The sequence below is a fragment of the Cebidichthys violaceus genome, unplaced genomic scaffold (assembly GCF_023349555.1).
Source record: "Cebidichthys violaceus isolate CVI_PGR_0920_01 unplaced genomic scaffold, fCebVio1.0.p SCAF_7, whole genome shotgun sequence".
Classification (NCBI taxonomy): domain Eukaryota; kingdom Metazoa; phylum Chordata; class Actinopteri; order Perciformes; family Stichaeidae; genus Cebidichthys; species Cebidichthys violaceus.
The window spans coordinates 12883845-12900380 of NW_027176927.1; the positions used below are offsets into that span (position 1 = coordinate 12883845).

The window sequence follows — 16536 nt, forward strand, 5'->3', positions numbered from 1 at the left end:
AACTCCCCAAAAAACACATTTCACCCAATTAGCTCGATTAAATTTATTTTCAGGTCTATGTGTGTGTGTGTGTGTGTGTGTGTGTGTGTGTGTGCGTGTGCGTGTGTGTGTGTTGACCCTCTTGTTGCACCTGTTAAGGTTAGACAACTTAACAAAAATGTATATTGGAACGTTGAGCTCTACCCAACTTCAACCTGAGCAGGTTTCTAATGAAGCAGAATAACAGCTGTGGGCCATTAAAGTATGAGGCAGACCAAACCCACTGTTTGTAGCAGCAAAACGTTAGCATTGCAATGTGTCAAGAAATATATATTTTTTTACAGGAATAAAAAAAAGAAAAAAAATCATCCAGCAGAATAATCTGACAAATTAATGACAGAATCTTTTTTCAAGTTTTTCCTGGTCAGAGTTACTTGAACATTGACTCTGTCCTTAGAAATGTTCAGGGCTCCCAGTAGAACTCCATTAAATTAATTCAGTATTACCTCTGATTGGTTCACTGCCCAATAATGGAGACGCTGTTAATGATTATTCCCATCTCGATGATTCCATTAGGCTGCTCTGTGTCTGTGTCGACGTGCATGTGTGTGCCAGCAACAAAACAGTCACACACACACACACACACACATATTAGCATGCACACTTGCACACACATGCACACATATACACACAGTGGACCTTTATATCCCCCTCATCTCTCTCTAACTCTCCTGGTCTTTAACTCTTTCACAAAACTGCAGAACAAATCCAAACTGTTGTTAAGTGTAGTTAATTCAGACACTATGCTGTACAATATTATAGCTGCATGCCATTAAATTCGGATTAAGATGAAGGCATACCTTTTTCGTGGCCCTTTATTTTTAAGAAAACAACAATAACCAGAAGTGTTGTGGATGCTGTGTATTCATTTCTAGTTTTTGTGTGTGTAATTTCAAAAAAGCAATGAAAAAAGGTAAAATTGCAGCACATTTGTGGCATCTTTTTCATTATATAAAAAATATTTTGCCATAGAAATGCAGAATTTCTGTGAAAACAGACTATGTTGCATTTGCATGCTTTAACATTTCTACATTTAAGGTTTGTTCACCTCAACAATTATTACAAATGAAAAAAGCCTTTGGAGCAACAGTTACTGGGCTAAATAAATAACAGAGATAACCACTCTAAAGAGTTAACAACTATCTTGAAGTTAGGCTGGTCTAACATATAAAAAAAAGTTACAGAAATGCCTTTATAGGGCAACAAGTCTCATTGTTTTTACCATGTTAAGTGTCTTTGACTACCCTTTAAAGCGCTATACCAATAAAATGTATTATTATTATTATTATTTTTTATGTGAGCCTGGAGGGCCATGGCTCCTCAGTGATAATGGATATAGGACTAATTTGTGTTCTCCACACATACACACAGAGGAGAACAATTTAGAAACATACTTACTCACTCTCTCTCTCTCTCTCTCACACACACACACACACACACACACACACACACACACACACACACACACACACACACACACACACACACACACACAAACACTATTGGGTTTGTGATAACCCAATACTGCTTAGATCTTTTAGTCAAGACAAAAGCAGAAGGAGAAATTGAAAAAGAGATGCCCCTCCAGGCTTTACTTTGTGATGTTGGGAATTATTTCAACAAGCCCCAACACACACGTCACCTCTGTATCTTACAATAATGTACTTTTTTGTTAAATGTTGTCTCACCATTTGTCCGGCTGGACCAATCTCTCCTCTCTCTCCCTTTTCCCCAGCAGCACCCTGTAATACAAACAAAGTCATTACATCTCAGTCGGACTAATGGTCACACCAATAGCTAAAGGACTGGAAAAACCAACATCAGTTATCTTAATAAGATGCTGGGCCACCACAACTCCCCAGAACAGCTTCAGCGTGCTTTGGACAAGATCCTTCAAATGTCTAGAAGTCAATTTGAGGCATACGTCAACATTTGTCAGTTTATGGTGGCATTGTAGAGCCACACATTTTTGTTTTGAGAGGGAGATAGCTAAATTATCGTATTGTAATGTTAAAATTATCAAGTAACTGTGGAAATGTCCAAGTTGTGGTGTTAATTTGAATATGAACATACAAACACACACAAGCAATGTCTTACCGGGGGTCCCTGAATAGAGAGACCACTGGGTCCCTGAGGACCAGGTGGTCCTGAGGGTCCAGAAGGACCAATCTCTCCTACTGGCCCTTGAGGTCCCTATGAAAACAACATAATGGATTTCAACTTTTTGTTGTCAACTTTAAAGCAAGATGGATGAGAAATCCATTAAGTGTTCAGGAAAAATAGAAATGTGAACATCTTTAATTCCATGACCACTGAGCAAGCTCCCCTTCCAAATGAGCATCATGTGATGTGAACTCCTCCACGTCTCATCAGCTCATTAATATCACATATTCATGAAATGCATTTCAACCACTGTAGAAATTTTTCTGTAACAACAATGTGGAACTAAAGTAGCACTTAAAACAACATTTAAGTTAGATTTAAGGTAAAAAATAACAAATCAAACATATTTGACGTACATGAAAAGATTGGGTAATGGATGTGTGCCCATTTCCTCAAAGTCTGCACCTACTTAATACATAAAATATCCACCAAGTTAAGAACTACAAACTCTGGTCAACATCACTACATGCTTGGGGGGCTTTTGCTACCATTGGCTGCTTCCATAATGAGATCTATAGCAGGAAATAAATTTAGACACTTGTCTATCCATCTACTATAAGGTTGTGTGGCGGCTTATGTGATCCATGTGTATGAGCTGCAGACAGAGTTCCTGCAATGGTTGTGAGAAAAGAGGTATTCCTGCAAACCTGCACTGATTCGCAGCATTCGTAGCTTGTTGGCTCAGCAGCAGGGGTAGCCAAAGTAATCTTCACTCTGGCTTTATTTATTGTTTTATTGTTCAGTCATACAGTAACTGGCTTCATGTTTTTCTTATATTATCTTAAATTAATTCAGTGTGTGTGTGTGTGTGTGTGTGTGTGTGTGTGTGTGTGTGTGTGTGTGTGTGTGGGGGGGGGGGGGGGGGGGGGGGGGTGGGGGGGGTCTCAGGTCATGTTGAAATAATGCTAAATATTGCTAAAATACACTGAACAACTTGAACAGATGAATCAATTTACCGATGACTGAAGTTTAATTACTGAAAGGTTTATTTTAATAACTGCACATTATTTTCCCATTAATCAGGGCTTATACTGTAATGCATCCAGATGGATTAGTGAGAATGAATAAGGATGAATTCGTGGAGGATCTGGTCTCATCCAGCAGAATAATCCAACTATTCAAATAAACTTGGCTGTAGCTGCAGAGGTACAAATACTGCTGAGCTAGACAAGTGTGATCTGGCAGGCATGTATTATTAAGTACGTATGTACTGTAGAGTATGTGTGTGCCAGCAGGACAGAAACCACATCTCAACCAAAACTAATAGATTTACACCCATCAAATATAACACATATGGGCTGGATAAAGACTTGCATTAGTTTGATTTTGTCTTTGTTTCAGTCTTGGGATGTGCTAAGTTTTATGTTCTGGGTGGGCCACTTCATGTAGAGCACTCGATACACTGTCATTCAGCGACTTCAAAGTGCGACATCTGGTTGAGATAAACAAGTTTATTTTGTTGCTTGACAGCCCTGCCTGTCTAGGCAGTAGTGGCAATACCCCTGCTGCTTCTTTCAAAAAAGAAAGGCTTCAAAACATATCTTCTAAAATCTAAGATTAAATTACAAACATGGGAATTGGCTATTGGTATTGAGAAATTTCCGACAGCATCAGGCCTTGCACTGACTGCCACAGCTGGATAGTTTGTAAGAGTTTGGAACAGATTGCCATAGCAAAACTGTTGCAGAAGCACACTTTACAGTAAATCATTCTTTAAAAGTTCAAGATAGGATTTGCTGGAACTCTGTCTATTAAGCACAGGATAGTAACAGTGCTGATAAGAGCCTCAAATCTGAGGCCAAAAGGAAGATCAGGAAGCCTAAAAAACTGATATATGCTTTTCCAAAATAGTCTGTAGGACGGAGGGGCCGCTGTATAGAAGACCCTTTGTTTCTGAGTAGGGGGCATTACTTACTCACCCTAAACCTTTTTCCTTTTATTGTCTAATCGGGATGGGGGCTGTTCTGTCCCTGAAGGTAGAGGTTTGGACCATGTTTAGATTATGAGTCAAATGTATAATAAGCGAGTGTCGTGGCTGGTCTTGTGAACTCCCCATTATTTTCATTGAGGAACCTGGCGAAGTGTATTCGCTTACAGTTTCAAACTGACCCCATCTTTTTTGCCTCACGTAAAGTTAAAACTGATTGAACTTATAAAATGTGAAATCATGAGGTTCTCCAATGTCTAGCCAGTTTGAGAAATCCAGTCCGACCAGCCTATTACTATTGGGGTGCTTCTTCTTCCCCGGTTAGGAGCATGACTCTGTTTGAGAATAAGTATGTGCTGAAGGTTTTGCAAAAGTATAAATGGTCTCTGAAACCAAGTGCATTTCACTAACCGTCACTCCTGGCTCTCCTCGGTCTCCTCTGGCTCCCCTTATGCCTGGACCGCCCTGAAACACAGGCCAAACACACACTGTAAAAACAAGACATAGTCAGCGTTTGCAAGTTGTGCACCTAGATGCAAAAATGTGTATCCCTCAGACTCCCTTTTAAACATGTAAATTTGAGTTAATTTTAAAAGATCTAATACAAGTGGAACTGTACAGGTCTTTGATATAAATGTATTATGACTTTGACAGACAGAGGCTAACGCTGATCTGTGCAGTAAACTGCCCCTCTGGGCTCTGCACTTTATCATGCTGCATCTGTAAGTCAGTCTGGAGCTGTAAACCTCGGGCTGACCCCAATAGCCAAAAGGTTTATCTGGGGACAAACACACATCTGCTAATCATTGATTCATGTGGGATACTTCCTCTTCCTGTGTTTGCGTAAATAGACCTCCCCTGGGAATGAGGGGGTGACTAGGTAGTTCCTATAGTATTTAGCTAGAGGGGGACAGGAGGCATGTTTACAAGAAGGGCGAGGAATATGAGAGGAGACACACAGATGTGGTAAAACCCACCAAACTGTTGACTTAAGTTTGATGGTTTGCTTTACCAGTCATTAGCTTATTCCCCATCAGCATCCATCAACCGTGAAGCGGTGCTGAAAAAGGATTGCTTAACAGTTAATATAGAGAGGACGAAAGACAGTAACCAATACCTCTATAGACTGCATATGGCATTTAAAAATTAAAATAAGGTTGGCTTTAAAAAGGCTAAAAAATATTTTAAATTCTCCCTTTGGCAGCAAAGAGACACAATTAAACATTAGGTAAGGAATAGAACAACAGTACTTCTGATTCGAATGCAATGATTGTGCTGTTGTTAATTCATGTTACAAGGGAAAATATTTAAAATAAATGATTGTCAATTCTGCAATTTGTCTCTGCAAGTTGTTTCTCATGCATTTTTGCAAACAATCTGAGCCTGTGACTTGTTTGAGGTCGGGCAAACCTGCAGAGAAAACTGAAATTAGCTTCCAACAGCAGCAATACAACTAATTGTGTTTGGAATTTCATGGGCCTTTAATGGTGATAAAGAAAAAAATACACAGCTATTATCATTTAAATGAGCAATTTGATGCCAAAGACAAATTTACATCTTTTAAACAACACTAGGTTCTCGAACAGCATGGGCACAATTCAATCTTAACAAACGGAGATGGCAGGCAGTGCGAGTCTTGCTTTCCTTAATGTCAGATTGATTGCTGAGTGATGTTCGGTATTGAGCTGAGTCTGTGCCAAATCGGGCAGCAAAGATTGCAATCCAGTTGGAGCAATCAATATCATTTCAAACATGACTCAAAGATTAACAAAACTGAAGAGGTTTGCTGCTGTGCAAGACAGGAAAAGACATGCCTCTGGCAGTGAACACAAACACAAAAATTACTCTCAGGAAGGACAAACTGTTTTGGATGATGATAATAATACATTTAGAGCAGATTAGTGCTGTAGCCATAATTCAGATTGCCAAAATACAGTCTCATCTGATCTGTGTAGATCATAGGAATGTTTTTAGCTAAAATAATCTCTATGGTCAGATTTCAATTCTTTGCTTTCCAGCTCATTCGCCATCCAGTTGCCTTTTCATGGCAGTATTATGTGCGTTTAAATATTGCATCAGGTAACCCAATGGATCCAGGTATTTATTTGGCTTTCTTCAGACTCCTTGGTTCATCAGAGTGAGCAAAGTCTCAGCAGCACAAAAACAAATGATGATACTAAAAGTCTCTGTTTCACAGCCTGTTAAGATTTTGAAAGTTTTGCTCTCTGTATGAGGCTTGTGTTCCACAGGGAATAAAATACATTTATTGTGTTAACAACCATCATATTGTGTTAACAAGGGGAATGGTAATGCCTTTTCATCCTACCTGAATACCCCACTGACTATAGAGTGCAGTTTTAGCACAAAAGTGCCTATGATTTCACTATTATAAAGTTCATCTCCGCCGATATGCTGCAGTTAAAATGTGATTCAAGAAGCCCATTCAATGCCAGCGAGAGAAACAGACACAGACAGAGACACAAAGAAAGAGGCTTATAGTGATAATAAAAAAAGAGAACGAAAAAAAGAGCCTCAGGTGTGTGGATGAAGTGAAGGTAGAAGAGAAAACAGAGAAAAGAAGAAACAGAAAGACAATAAAGAGATGAAAGCTTTACAGAACAGCTATTGATCTGGTTTGGACAGCGAGTGAAAGAGAGAAAAGGAGAGAATATATTGAGGCGACACAAGTCAGTGCACAGCATACATGGAGTTGAGAAATATGAAGAAAAAAAAGAGGGAAAAGTCTTTACTTTTTAAAGTCTTAAATACTGTTTAACAAGTTTACAGATGAGATGAGATTCAATTTTGTCATGGCTTAGCTGACATAATTGCTTGTAATATACTGTATGTTTCTGGTATAAAGACAGTGAAACATCAACGAGGAACAGAGACAAAAACGAAAAGAGGTAGAAAAGGGAGGGCTGTGGCCTGTGGCCATAACCCTACATAAGAGTAAGTGGATGTGGCTTGTCGGACAGGGATGACAACTGGGGCGATTGTAATCGGCTGTGATAAATGGAATCACCATATAATTACTTTCTCAAACTATACTGGTGTTGATCCACACCCCTCCCACGCCTTTGTTACCCAAGGGTGGAGACAGAGACAAAGAGAGAGAAAATGTGAGAAAACGAAAGAGATATAGAAACGGGGGAAAAGAAGAGAGAAGGAATGGAAGATGCAGAGAGGAAGATAGAAAGAAAAAAAAAGAAAGAAAAGGAGAATATAGACAAAAGTCTCAGGCTGTAAATGAGCTCATTTACTTGCTCTCATCTCTCAGCCTCTATCAGGTTTTACCTGCTACTGCGTGAGAGGAATAAAGCTTCTCCCCAAGCTCATCCCTTCTCTCTCTAACATACTGCAACTCCAATGAAAACGCCTAAAGATTTGTAATTTTACATTTCACCGTTTTTTTATTAAAATACATTAAGAAATCAGTGGGCAAGAGACTTAATGTGTATGGATAACACATACATTGTGTACACTATATTTGCAGAGCAGCCTACACCAAATTGCCCCTTGAGGGAAGAAGATTGAACTGAGCTGGATTACACCGATTTATTTTCGTCACATTCAATTGTGAATTTAACAACAAGAAAATAACTTTTTTACTTAGCTGTCAGAGTGGCTGTTTGACTCAGAAATTTACCTACAGTGTCCACTATTGACTGTACAACCACTTCTGGAATAAATACAATCTTTTTCATGAGAGTCACTAAAGTGAATAACTGATACACTCATTCTCTGAATGAGAAAATGTGTTATTTAATGCATTTAGGTATCTATATAATGAATAACATATAAAAGAGTAATATATAAAAGAGATAGAGTACTTCCACAGCATAAAATACAGAAATGTGAGTAAAATAAGATGGTCATTATACTAAATTGAAAAAAGTGTCTGAATAAGTAAATTCAGACACTGAACGAAACAATAAATGACAGAATAAAAGAATGAATGGGCACTTACAGGGGGTCCGGAAGGTCCTGGAGGTCCTTTGCTGTCCTGGGAGCAGGTACAGGCATGAGGCATGGAGGTGCACTGCTCCTCAACTCTCTGAAAACACACATTAATACATTGAGTGTACGATGCACTTGGTTTGTGTTCACCAGCTTGTCTCAGGATCAGGTTTTTTGACTTCCTAACTGTCTGAGGTGCTTGTACTTGTAGTACAAAAACAAATCAAGGTTTGCTTGGTTCCCTTGACTAATGATAATATATTTGATAAAAAACGACACTTTAGGAAACTGCACATGTTGAAATAATGAGACAGAGTTTATGGGATTGTTTTATACTGGCGGTGTTTCTAATATACTGGGCCCGCAAAAAACTTGAAAGTCAGTAATGCAATCCAGTACCACCACAAACTACAGCAATTACCACAACATTGAATCAAAATGTTTCTGAATAAATATTGCTTTAATGGATTCCATCAGAGAGATATCTAATTAAGTGATGACTAGTGGTGACTGTATGTTGTGTGGGTATGTTTTATGCCTGGGGTGTTCATTGATAATTTGTGCTATTATATATGTGTGTGTATTTTATATCTATATATGTGCGAGAAAGACAACATTGGTCACTAGGTGCATTTCTATCACATAAATTAAATTACACACCTGACCACAGGCACCATTAGTGGCGGCATTTCATTGCCGGAGCTAATAGCCATTCATAGAGATTACAAGTAATTTGGCTTTAATTCTAGTTTCATCATAAAGCAATTTGATCGTAACCAGAATTATCACTCCAATCATCTAAGGCTGTAATATCAAGAGCCCTAACCTACTGCCCCCTTAGAGAGGAGAGGCAGTAAAACCATGTATTAAAGTGTCTGAGCATTTATGTGTGAGAGAGTACATGCATGTGTTAAGTTTCTTACCAATGCCGGCAGCTCGCAACACTTATCTCTGCTGGCCCAGGATGTGCTGCAGATGATGTCAAACATCTGGAGCTGGAACTGTAAACACACACACAACCATTGGTGCACTTACACAAACGCAAACCAATTCTATTAATACTGCAAACATAATATTATCAGTTACATTACAAAATGCCAAAGTAAGACAGAGGCAACATTACAAATGGAATATTAGCCATGGTATTTTGTAATAATTGGGTTTTGGGGTGTTTCTGTGTCGATAAGAAAAAAGAACAGAGACAGATTGGCTTCTCTAATGACCAGCTGAAAAGTGCTGGGAGATACGTGAAGTCTGGCTGATAGCTTCAACAAACAAAATGAATGTTAGGGAGGCTCCACTAGTCTTAAACTATAGAGCAGGCTATGAATTAGATTATGGACTTGTGTCTAATTCAAAGTTTATCATCACGACTGAAGAAACAGCCCGCTGACAAATACTGTTTTCATTCATTTCATTATAGAGCAGTTTCTTGTATTTACATGTCTAATTATCCAGAAACCCAATGATTCATTCCCCAAATCTCAAGCAAAGGATCTATAGCAAACTTACACACATATACATCACAGATAAAACTATGGAAAACTCCTACTTGGACTCAATGACTGTGAAACGTAGTGATCTAGGAAGTTAAATACATACACGATTGCAAACGTGGATGAGATTCTGTCGGCTAGTGAAAAACTGGGTGGTTGTTTCAGTTACACAATTATAATCTAAGAGAAGGCTTCTGTGTGGAGACATTTAGCCTGGTTTGGTCAGGTTTCATATTCAATATATAAGTGCAGATAGGGCCCCCGTTGGCCTTATCTGCACTTAAATGTCCCAAGTTTAAAAACAGCCAGTCGACCTCATCTCTGTCAAATGTCATATCTAAAAATATATGGGAATAAAAAGATATTTGAATAAAATGTTTTTGATTCCTTATCCTGGTGATTATATGTAGTCTTCCTATTACTTACTTAAAAGAGTCGGGAAGTCCAACTGAAACTAATGTTGAGAACCGAAAAGATACAGTCTTACAGTGATCAGTTTAGGGTTTTTACCCAGATTCATAGAAATGCTGATTGAAATTTCACAATGAAAAAAGTCACGATTGTCATTATATGATTTAATTTATTCATGCTGATATACTGTCCCTTTTGTAATCCTCTAAATCAACTCTCCAGCTAAAAATCTTTCGGCTCAGCTGTCATTATGAACTGGCACAACACTCCCAATAAGAGTCATTAGATTATAAGAAATGTTGCTTGTTGTGGAGCCTAAAACAAAGTAGTTCTTCAACTAAAGACTTCACTTCTGGACAACTGAAAGTACAGACAGTAAAATAGAATAAACTGACACTATAAAGCAACCATATTGGTTTAATTTTCTAAAAAGTTACTTTCTGCTAAGACCTTTCCAAACATGAAAGATACAGCATATTTTTCCATCAATTACCATTACTTGGAGATAAATAAAGACAATGTCACATTATTTTGTATTTTCCTTCATAAAAACGTCTTCACACAGCATTTCCACCTGATGAATTTCTTTGGAGCAGCTAAGAAGTGTAAATGTACAAATAGCAGTACTTAGTATTCCCAGAAGGCCAGGATACCTCACCTTCTTCCCTGCCTTCATGTGCCAAGGAGTTTTTGAGTGCATGTGCCAAAAAAGTATAAGTAAAACCTTTTGTACATTTTCCACTGGCAATAAATAAAATGAACTCCCCCTGAGAGACTCACTAAAATGTTTTGTGATAATAATGATTATTATTTTATAGGCCACAACAGTTGACATACCCACCTTGCTGACTGATCATCGTAATCAATGCACACGGGGCAATTATAACAGGCAGATTTGATTTAATCAGAATCATTTATTCTCTCTTTAACTGTGGTTTACACCATATCTACCTGCTGGGGGGGAGATATGGCGTAAACAAGCCTTTTTGTCAATAAATATGTGAGAACAGATTAAGAAAACACATTTTGGCATCACCCACATATATATGTGGAATACCTGATTTAATTCTCCGTTAGATCATGTGACACTGTAGCATATGAACATATGCACGCACCCCTTAGAGTTTTTTATTTATTGCATTGTTTTTTCATTTCCCTTCACCAATTTTGATTATTTTGTTTAGGTCCATTACATTAAATACAAATACAAATCCTTGTACAACTTTTTATTTGAGGTTGTAATGCAACAAAATGGGGGGTGTACAGGCACTGTACTTCCAGTGTGGAGTACACCTATCAAATTTCCATGACCAGTGGGAACCCTTAACATACAGGTATGCAATCACCCTCTATTCAGCATGCTTAACAATTATGCAGACAAGAATTCATACTGACTGGAGCAGAGTTGTCCCGTCTGCCTCTGGACTGAACCATCCTTCCGAGGATCTCAACTCCATCTGTGGTGATGTTACCAGCAGCATTGACGGATTTCTCCCCAACCACAGAACAATCTAACACCACCTTCACAGACGTCTTGCTGATGGTTACATGGAGCTGTATGGAAGAGAGAGAATAAGGTGCATAAGATAGAAGTATCTACTTTTTGTTTTGACCCAAATATCTTGAGATTATGGTAAAACATCAATAGTTTAAAGAGATACAGATGGACTGTTTGTATTATTTCAGCAAGTATTTTATCCCAATAGTCAATCTTTAATTAGTCTCTATTATCTATCATTATTGCCTTAAATAAGCACCAGAACTAACAACTGAATAGATAGAGTCAATAAAACAGAGTTCTTTCATCATTTTAAGTGAAGCATTTTCACAGGTCTTGTATCTGTGATCACCTCTGTTTATGTGCACCAACAACAATAGGCCACCTAATTACTGACTAATAACAATGAAATGGGTTCCTTTGTTTGAGTGGAATTTTTGTAAATGCAGGTTAAAAGCATCTAAACACATACAGTATATTGGCCCATCCAGTCAGAGTGCCTGTGAGCTCAAACTGCCTTCTTAGAGGAAACCACTGCCAGAGCCACGAACTGTGAAATTCAACCGGTCACATGGTTAATGAGCAAAGAGGGAGCAGCATTCTGGTGATGGATAGTAATAAAACAGACTATTAGCACCTGCGTGTTTCAACATTATGGGAGGTTTTCTATCAGTCTTTCCCATCCTCATCAAAAATATGCATGTACTGTATGTTATAGGAACATGAAAGCATGAGTGCAGCACATACACCTCTCAACACGTTCACACACAGTAACAAGGTGCAGCTAATGTGAAGTTAGACAAAGTTCATATTCAAGTGTCAGGGCCAATTCCTTGGACGGCTGCTTTATAATGAGTTTCTGTTGTCATCCTCCATTTTTCACACTTCACAAGACATGATGTGTGTGTGTGTGTGTGTGTGTGTGTGTGTGTGTGTGTGTGTGTGTGTGTGTGTGTGTGTGTGTGTAAGTGTGTGTAAGTGTGTGTTGTACTTGTGTGATATAAAAGATTATGAAAATCCTCTAAGGTACAGGAATTCTGCCAGTATTTTGTGGCATTTAGTGGTTGGAGTAAAGGTCTGGGGCATTGGTATATAAACGTGTATATGTTTCAGTGTTTGTGTGTGTGTGTGTGTGTGTGTGTGTGTGTGTGTGTGTGTGTGTGTGTGTGTGTGTGTGTGTGTGTGTTAAAGATGGCAGTCCCTCTCCTTCAGGCTATCTGGTTCCTCCATTTACTCCAGCAGTGACTCAGACTTATTTTCAGTCTGGAGGAAGTTTATTGTTGAAAATTGACTATTGAACTATTCCTCTGTCCTCACACTTGAGCTATATGAAATCTGAAAAAGCCAGCAAACTGCAGCAAGCATGAGAAAATATGCTGTGTCCTTCAAGAAACTGTTTTTTGGGGGACTATATTCTCACAAGTGAGCATACTCTGCCTAATACTCTAATGGCTAACATTATAAATAACTGCTTTCAGCAAATGCAAGTCAAATGTATTCCTTTTTAAAAATTATCTGGACAGTCAAATTTATAGAATTTATAGATTTATAGAAAAACATAAAATATTATTCTACCATTTTTTTGTATTTTTTTTTTTTTACATATATAGACTTTTACAGGTTGTGAATATGATACAAGCAGCCTCTGTATTTTGAATTTGGGAAAGTTTTTCCAGTTATAACCTGTCTGTACATTATGGAAATCTACATGTGGAGACTTGAGTTACAGTCCACAGTAAACACCATAGGACTCTATTGTTGTAAAAGCTATGTTCTAAACCCATGGTAATACAATTGTAAGTACAGGTGGATTAAGCTTTACATGTTAAGCAAACCAGGAGAGCGTCACAACCCTCCATACATTTGTCTCTCAGGTAAATTCGAATTTGACCACTTATTTAAATTGGTCAAGTAGTCCACTCATCTGAGGGCAGTATGTAGTGAATAATTAGTGTATAATTACATTACATTTTTAAATGGGCTTCTGACGTTTGCGCCATCAAATGTCAAATTAAATCTAATTTAAACATCATAAACATGTTTTGTTGTTGTTTTTGTTCATCTGAGACTCATTGGATAACCCTGAGGCTGATAGCAGACAAACCTCAAACTTGAAACTTGGGTTAAGTTTTATGGGCCAGAGTTCACAACAAACTTTATGTCTGTTTTCTCATTTTCTGTCCTCTCTAGTCAGCAACATTTGAACAAACAACCCTAAAACACTGCTTTCACTATGTATAAAACTCCATAACTAACTATCCACAGACTGCTCCTTTAACTTGTTAACAGCTTAGCTTCATCTCCCTGTATATCTGACTTCCTGTTAAGCCTAACAAAACAAACAAAAAAAGGCCACAAAAAGACGAGGACAAAGTATAAAAAAATATCAGTAGCATAAAGTATTTCACTCTGTGCTGCTCCTGGCAGGTCATATGGCTGGCTGGAAAGGAACCATCCACAGGTAATAGTGCTGCCAACACAAGACAAATTAGCCTCTCAGACATACAGAGTCTAATATTTTATAATGCTGCTGCTGACTTACACATCAACAGTATCTTTTTTTTTAATATAAAGCACCTTATTTGTTTGTGGCTCTCTGTCAGCTGATGTTTTATTTTTTTCCTTATCAGACTTCTTTTTCTTTATCATTTTTCAGACAAATTACTTATTTTCTGAACCACTGACAGAGCGACATTATCTTTGTCATGTTGCACATATGACTTTGTAATAATCTTGGATATTGAATAACAACTCTTTTGCACTTTGATAGCAAAAAAAACACAACTAAATGCTAAGCTATAACATCATGTTTTCTGAATATGAATATCAAAATGCAAAATTTCAGACAACTTAAATCATTTTACGGTCTGGGCATTTTTATCGCTCAATATAAAATTACTTTGTGTCATAAGAAAATGAAAATAACAATTTTATGGCAGATTTCTAGAGATGAAAGATCAAACTTTATAAAGTAAAGTTTTTCACCATCCTTGCATTGAAATATGAAAGAAGAGGTGAGGGAATAAGAAAAGAGCAAGAGTGGAAGGAGTGAAAGATTAAAAAATTTGATCTAGAATCAGCACATTCACTTTATCTCACCTCATGGTAACTTTTAAACATAAAGTGAAGAAGTGTCTCTGATATAATGATGGAATTGGAAAATTGGCGCACAGACAAACACACACACACACACACACACACACACACACACACACACACACACCTAAATTGTTATGGCAGTTTTTAAACATGCTGTTAGAGATAATGTAGGCTGAAGTAGATGAGGCTATCAGTATTTCTGCTGACTCAGCAGTCATTGACCTGCACTTAAAAATGTGCATGCGCATTATGCATGCTTGAAAGAGTGTGTTTGAGAGTGCATCCAGTGGGCTTTTTGTATGTGAATGGCTGCCTGTAAAGCTTGTATGATTTTTTTGAGCATGTACTATATGATTTAATAAAACATTTATATCCACACAATAACGTACTATACATGCACTTACTCATATTGCACACACACAGGCAGAGAGTTTTCTCATTTCCTGTCCTCTCTGGTCAGCAATTTTTGCAAAATTAACCCTCAAATGCTGCTTTCAGTTCAATGGATAAAACTGTATAACTAATAATACACAAACTGCTCTTTTAACTTTTAAACAAAGATAGCTTTTTGTGCCATTACCACAGTTTTACACTCAGCTCACGTTACCGCAGCTTGGAGAGGGAGGAGCAAGTGGTATTCAATTGGTTGCAATCCGCAACCACACTCCTCGATGCCAACAAATCCTTCACACTGTCCCTTTAAGCACAGATGTTTTGTTAAGTGCGAAAAAGGAAGAAATATAAACAAATGTTTCATCCCGGCTGGAGATTTGACAGTATTTAATCACTAACTTGGCAGCTGTCATATGTTTTTTTTCTGTCACAATAGAAATATGGTTAGCTCTATAGTTATATATAAAAGTAGGAGTGTTAGTCCTGTGATGACTGTGAGGAATGTTAGCCCTGTGAGGATTGTGAGGACTGTTGGTCCTGTTAGACCTGTTAGACCTGTTAGACCTGTGAGGACTGTTATTCCTGTTAGTCCTGTGAGGACTGTGAGGACTGTTAGCCCAGTGAGGACTGTGAGGTCTGTTAGTCCTGTTAGTCCTGTTAGACCTGTTAGACCTGTTAGACCTGTTTGACCTGTGAGTCCTGTGAGTCCTGTGAGGACTGTGAGCACTGTGAGGACTGCGAGGACTGTTAGTCCTGTGATGGTGTGTTCACAATTATTCTCGTCGCGTTAATCGCGTCATCCGTGTTGCGTTACTCGCTGACTTCAGCTGAGGCTGGAAATCAGTAGGTCCATCTTCCTCCCCCCTTCACCTTTCCACCCCTCCTCCATCCCCACCTCCATCCTCCATCTCCCTCCCCCCTACCCTCTCCCCGTGTTTTTTTCTCCTGGCACGCAGGTTTAATTTAATCCAAAAATATTCACTTTAGGCTAATTAGAAACTTTAAATTATCAACATCAATGAATCATAATCATTTAAGGGTTTTCTTTTGGTGTGCATGTTATCCCAAATAAAAAAACAAAACAAAATAAAAGTTAAATCAATGTTCTATGTTATATGTTATAAATATATACAGTATTAATACAATTGTATGTCATGATGGTGATTAGAAAGAAGAAGTACTGGAATCTGTTTAAGTTGTGATTTTAACAAAACTTAAGCTGATCAATACAATTATCAATGTTACATCATAAAAGAAGTTCCAAATGCTATTTTAGGTTAGAGACAGGAGCTGGTTAAAGCTCAAGAAGCACTGGTGCAAATGTCCTGGGTGTAAATTTTTTTACAGCGCACAAGGACAGCTTTAAGTGCTCTCTAATATTTTTTATGTGAGCCATTTAATCATTTAGGGAGATAGATAAATGGTGTTTATACACTTGTTGAGTATAATGTCTCCAAGCAATATGTGAGTTATACTGAAGACCACTTTCACTTATTTTTTCTATGTCTAAATGTCTCTCTGTTTGTCTCTGTATTCCTCTTTGTGTCACA

The 16536-nt window shown here is 37.9% G+C and overlaps 1 protein-coding gene across 2 annotated transcripts in view; it reads right to left on the reverse strand.

Annotated features, from left to right (window-relative positions):
• The window catches only part of col14a1a (collagen, type XIV, alpha 1a), a 128796-nt gene that overhangs the window by 26400 nt on the left and 85860 nt on the right, over positions 1-16536 (reverse strand). For both annotated transcript variants that reach the window (XM_068735801.1, XM_068735800.1), the window contains 6 exons: positions 11392-11550; positions 9013-9090; positions 8100-8186; positions 4541-4594; positions 2137-2232; positions 1728-1781 (listed from right to left, as the gene is read on the reverse strand). In XM_068735801.1, the coding sequence (XP_068591902.1) occupies positions 1728-1781; positions 2137-2232; positions 4541-4594; positions 8100-8186; positions 9013-9090; positions 11392-11550 (528 nt within the window). The remainder of the gene's footprint in view (positions 1-1727; positions 1782-2136; positions 2233-4540; positions 4595-8099; positions 8187-9012; positions 9091-11391; positions 11551-16536) is intronic.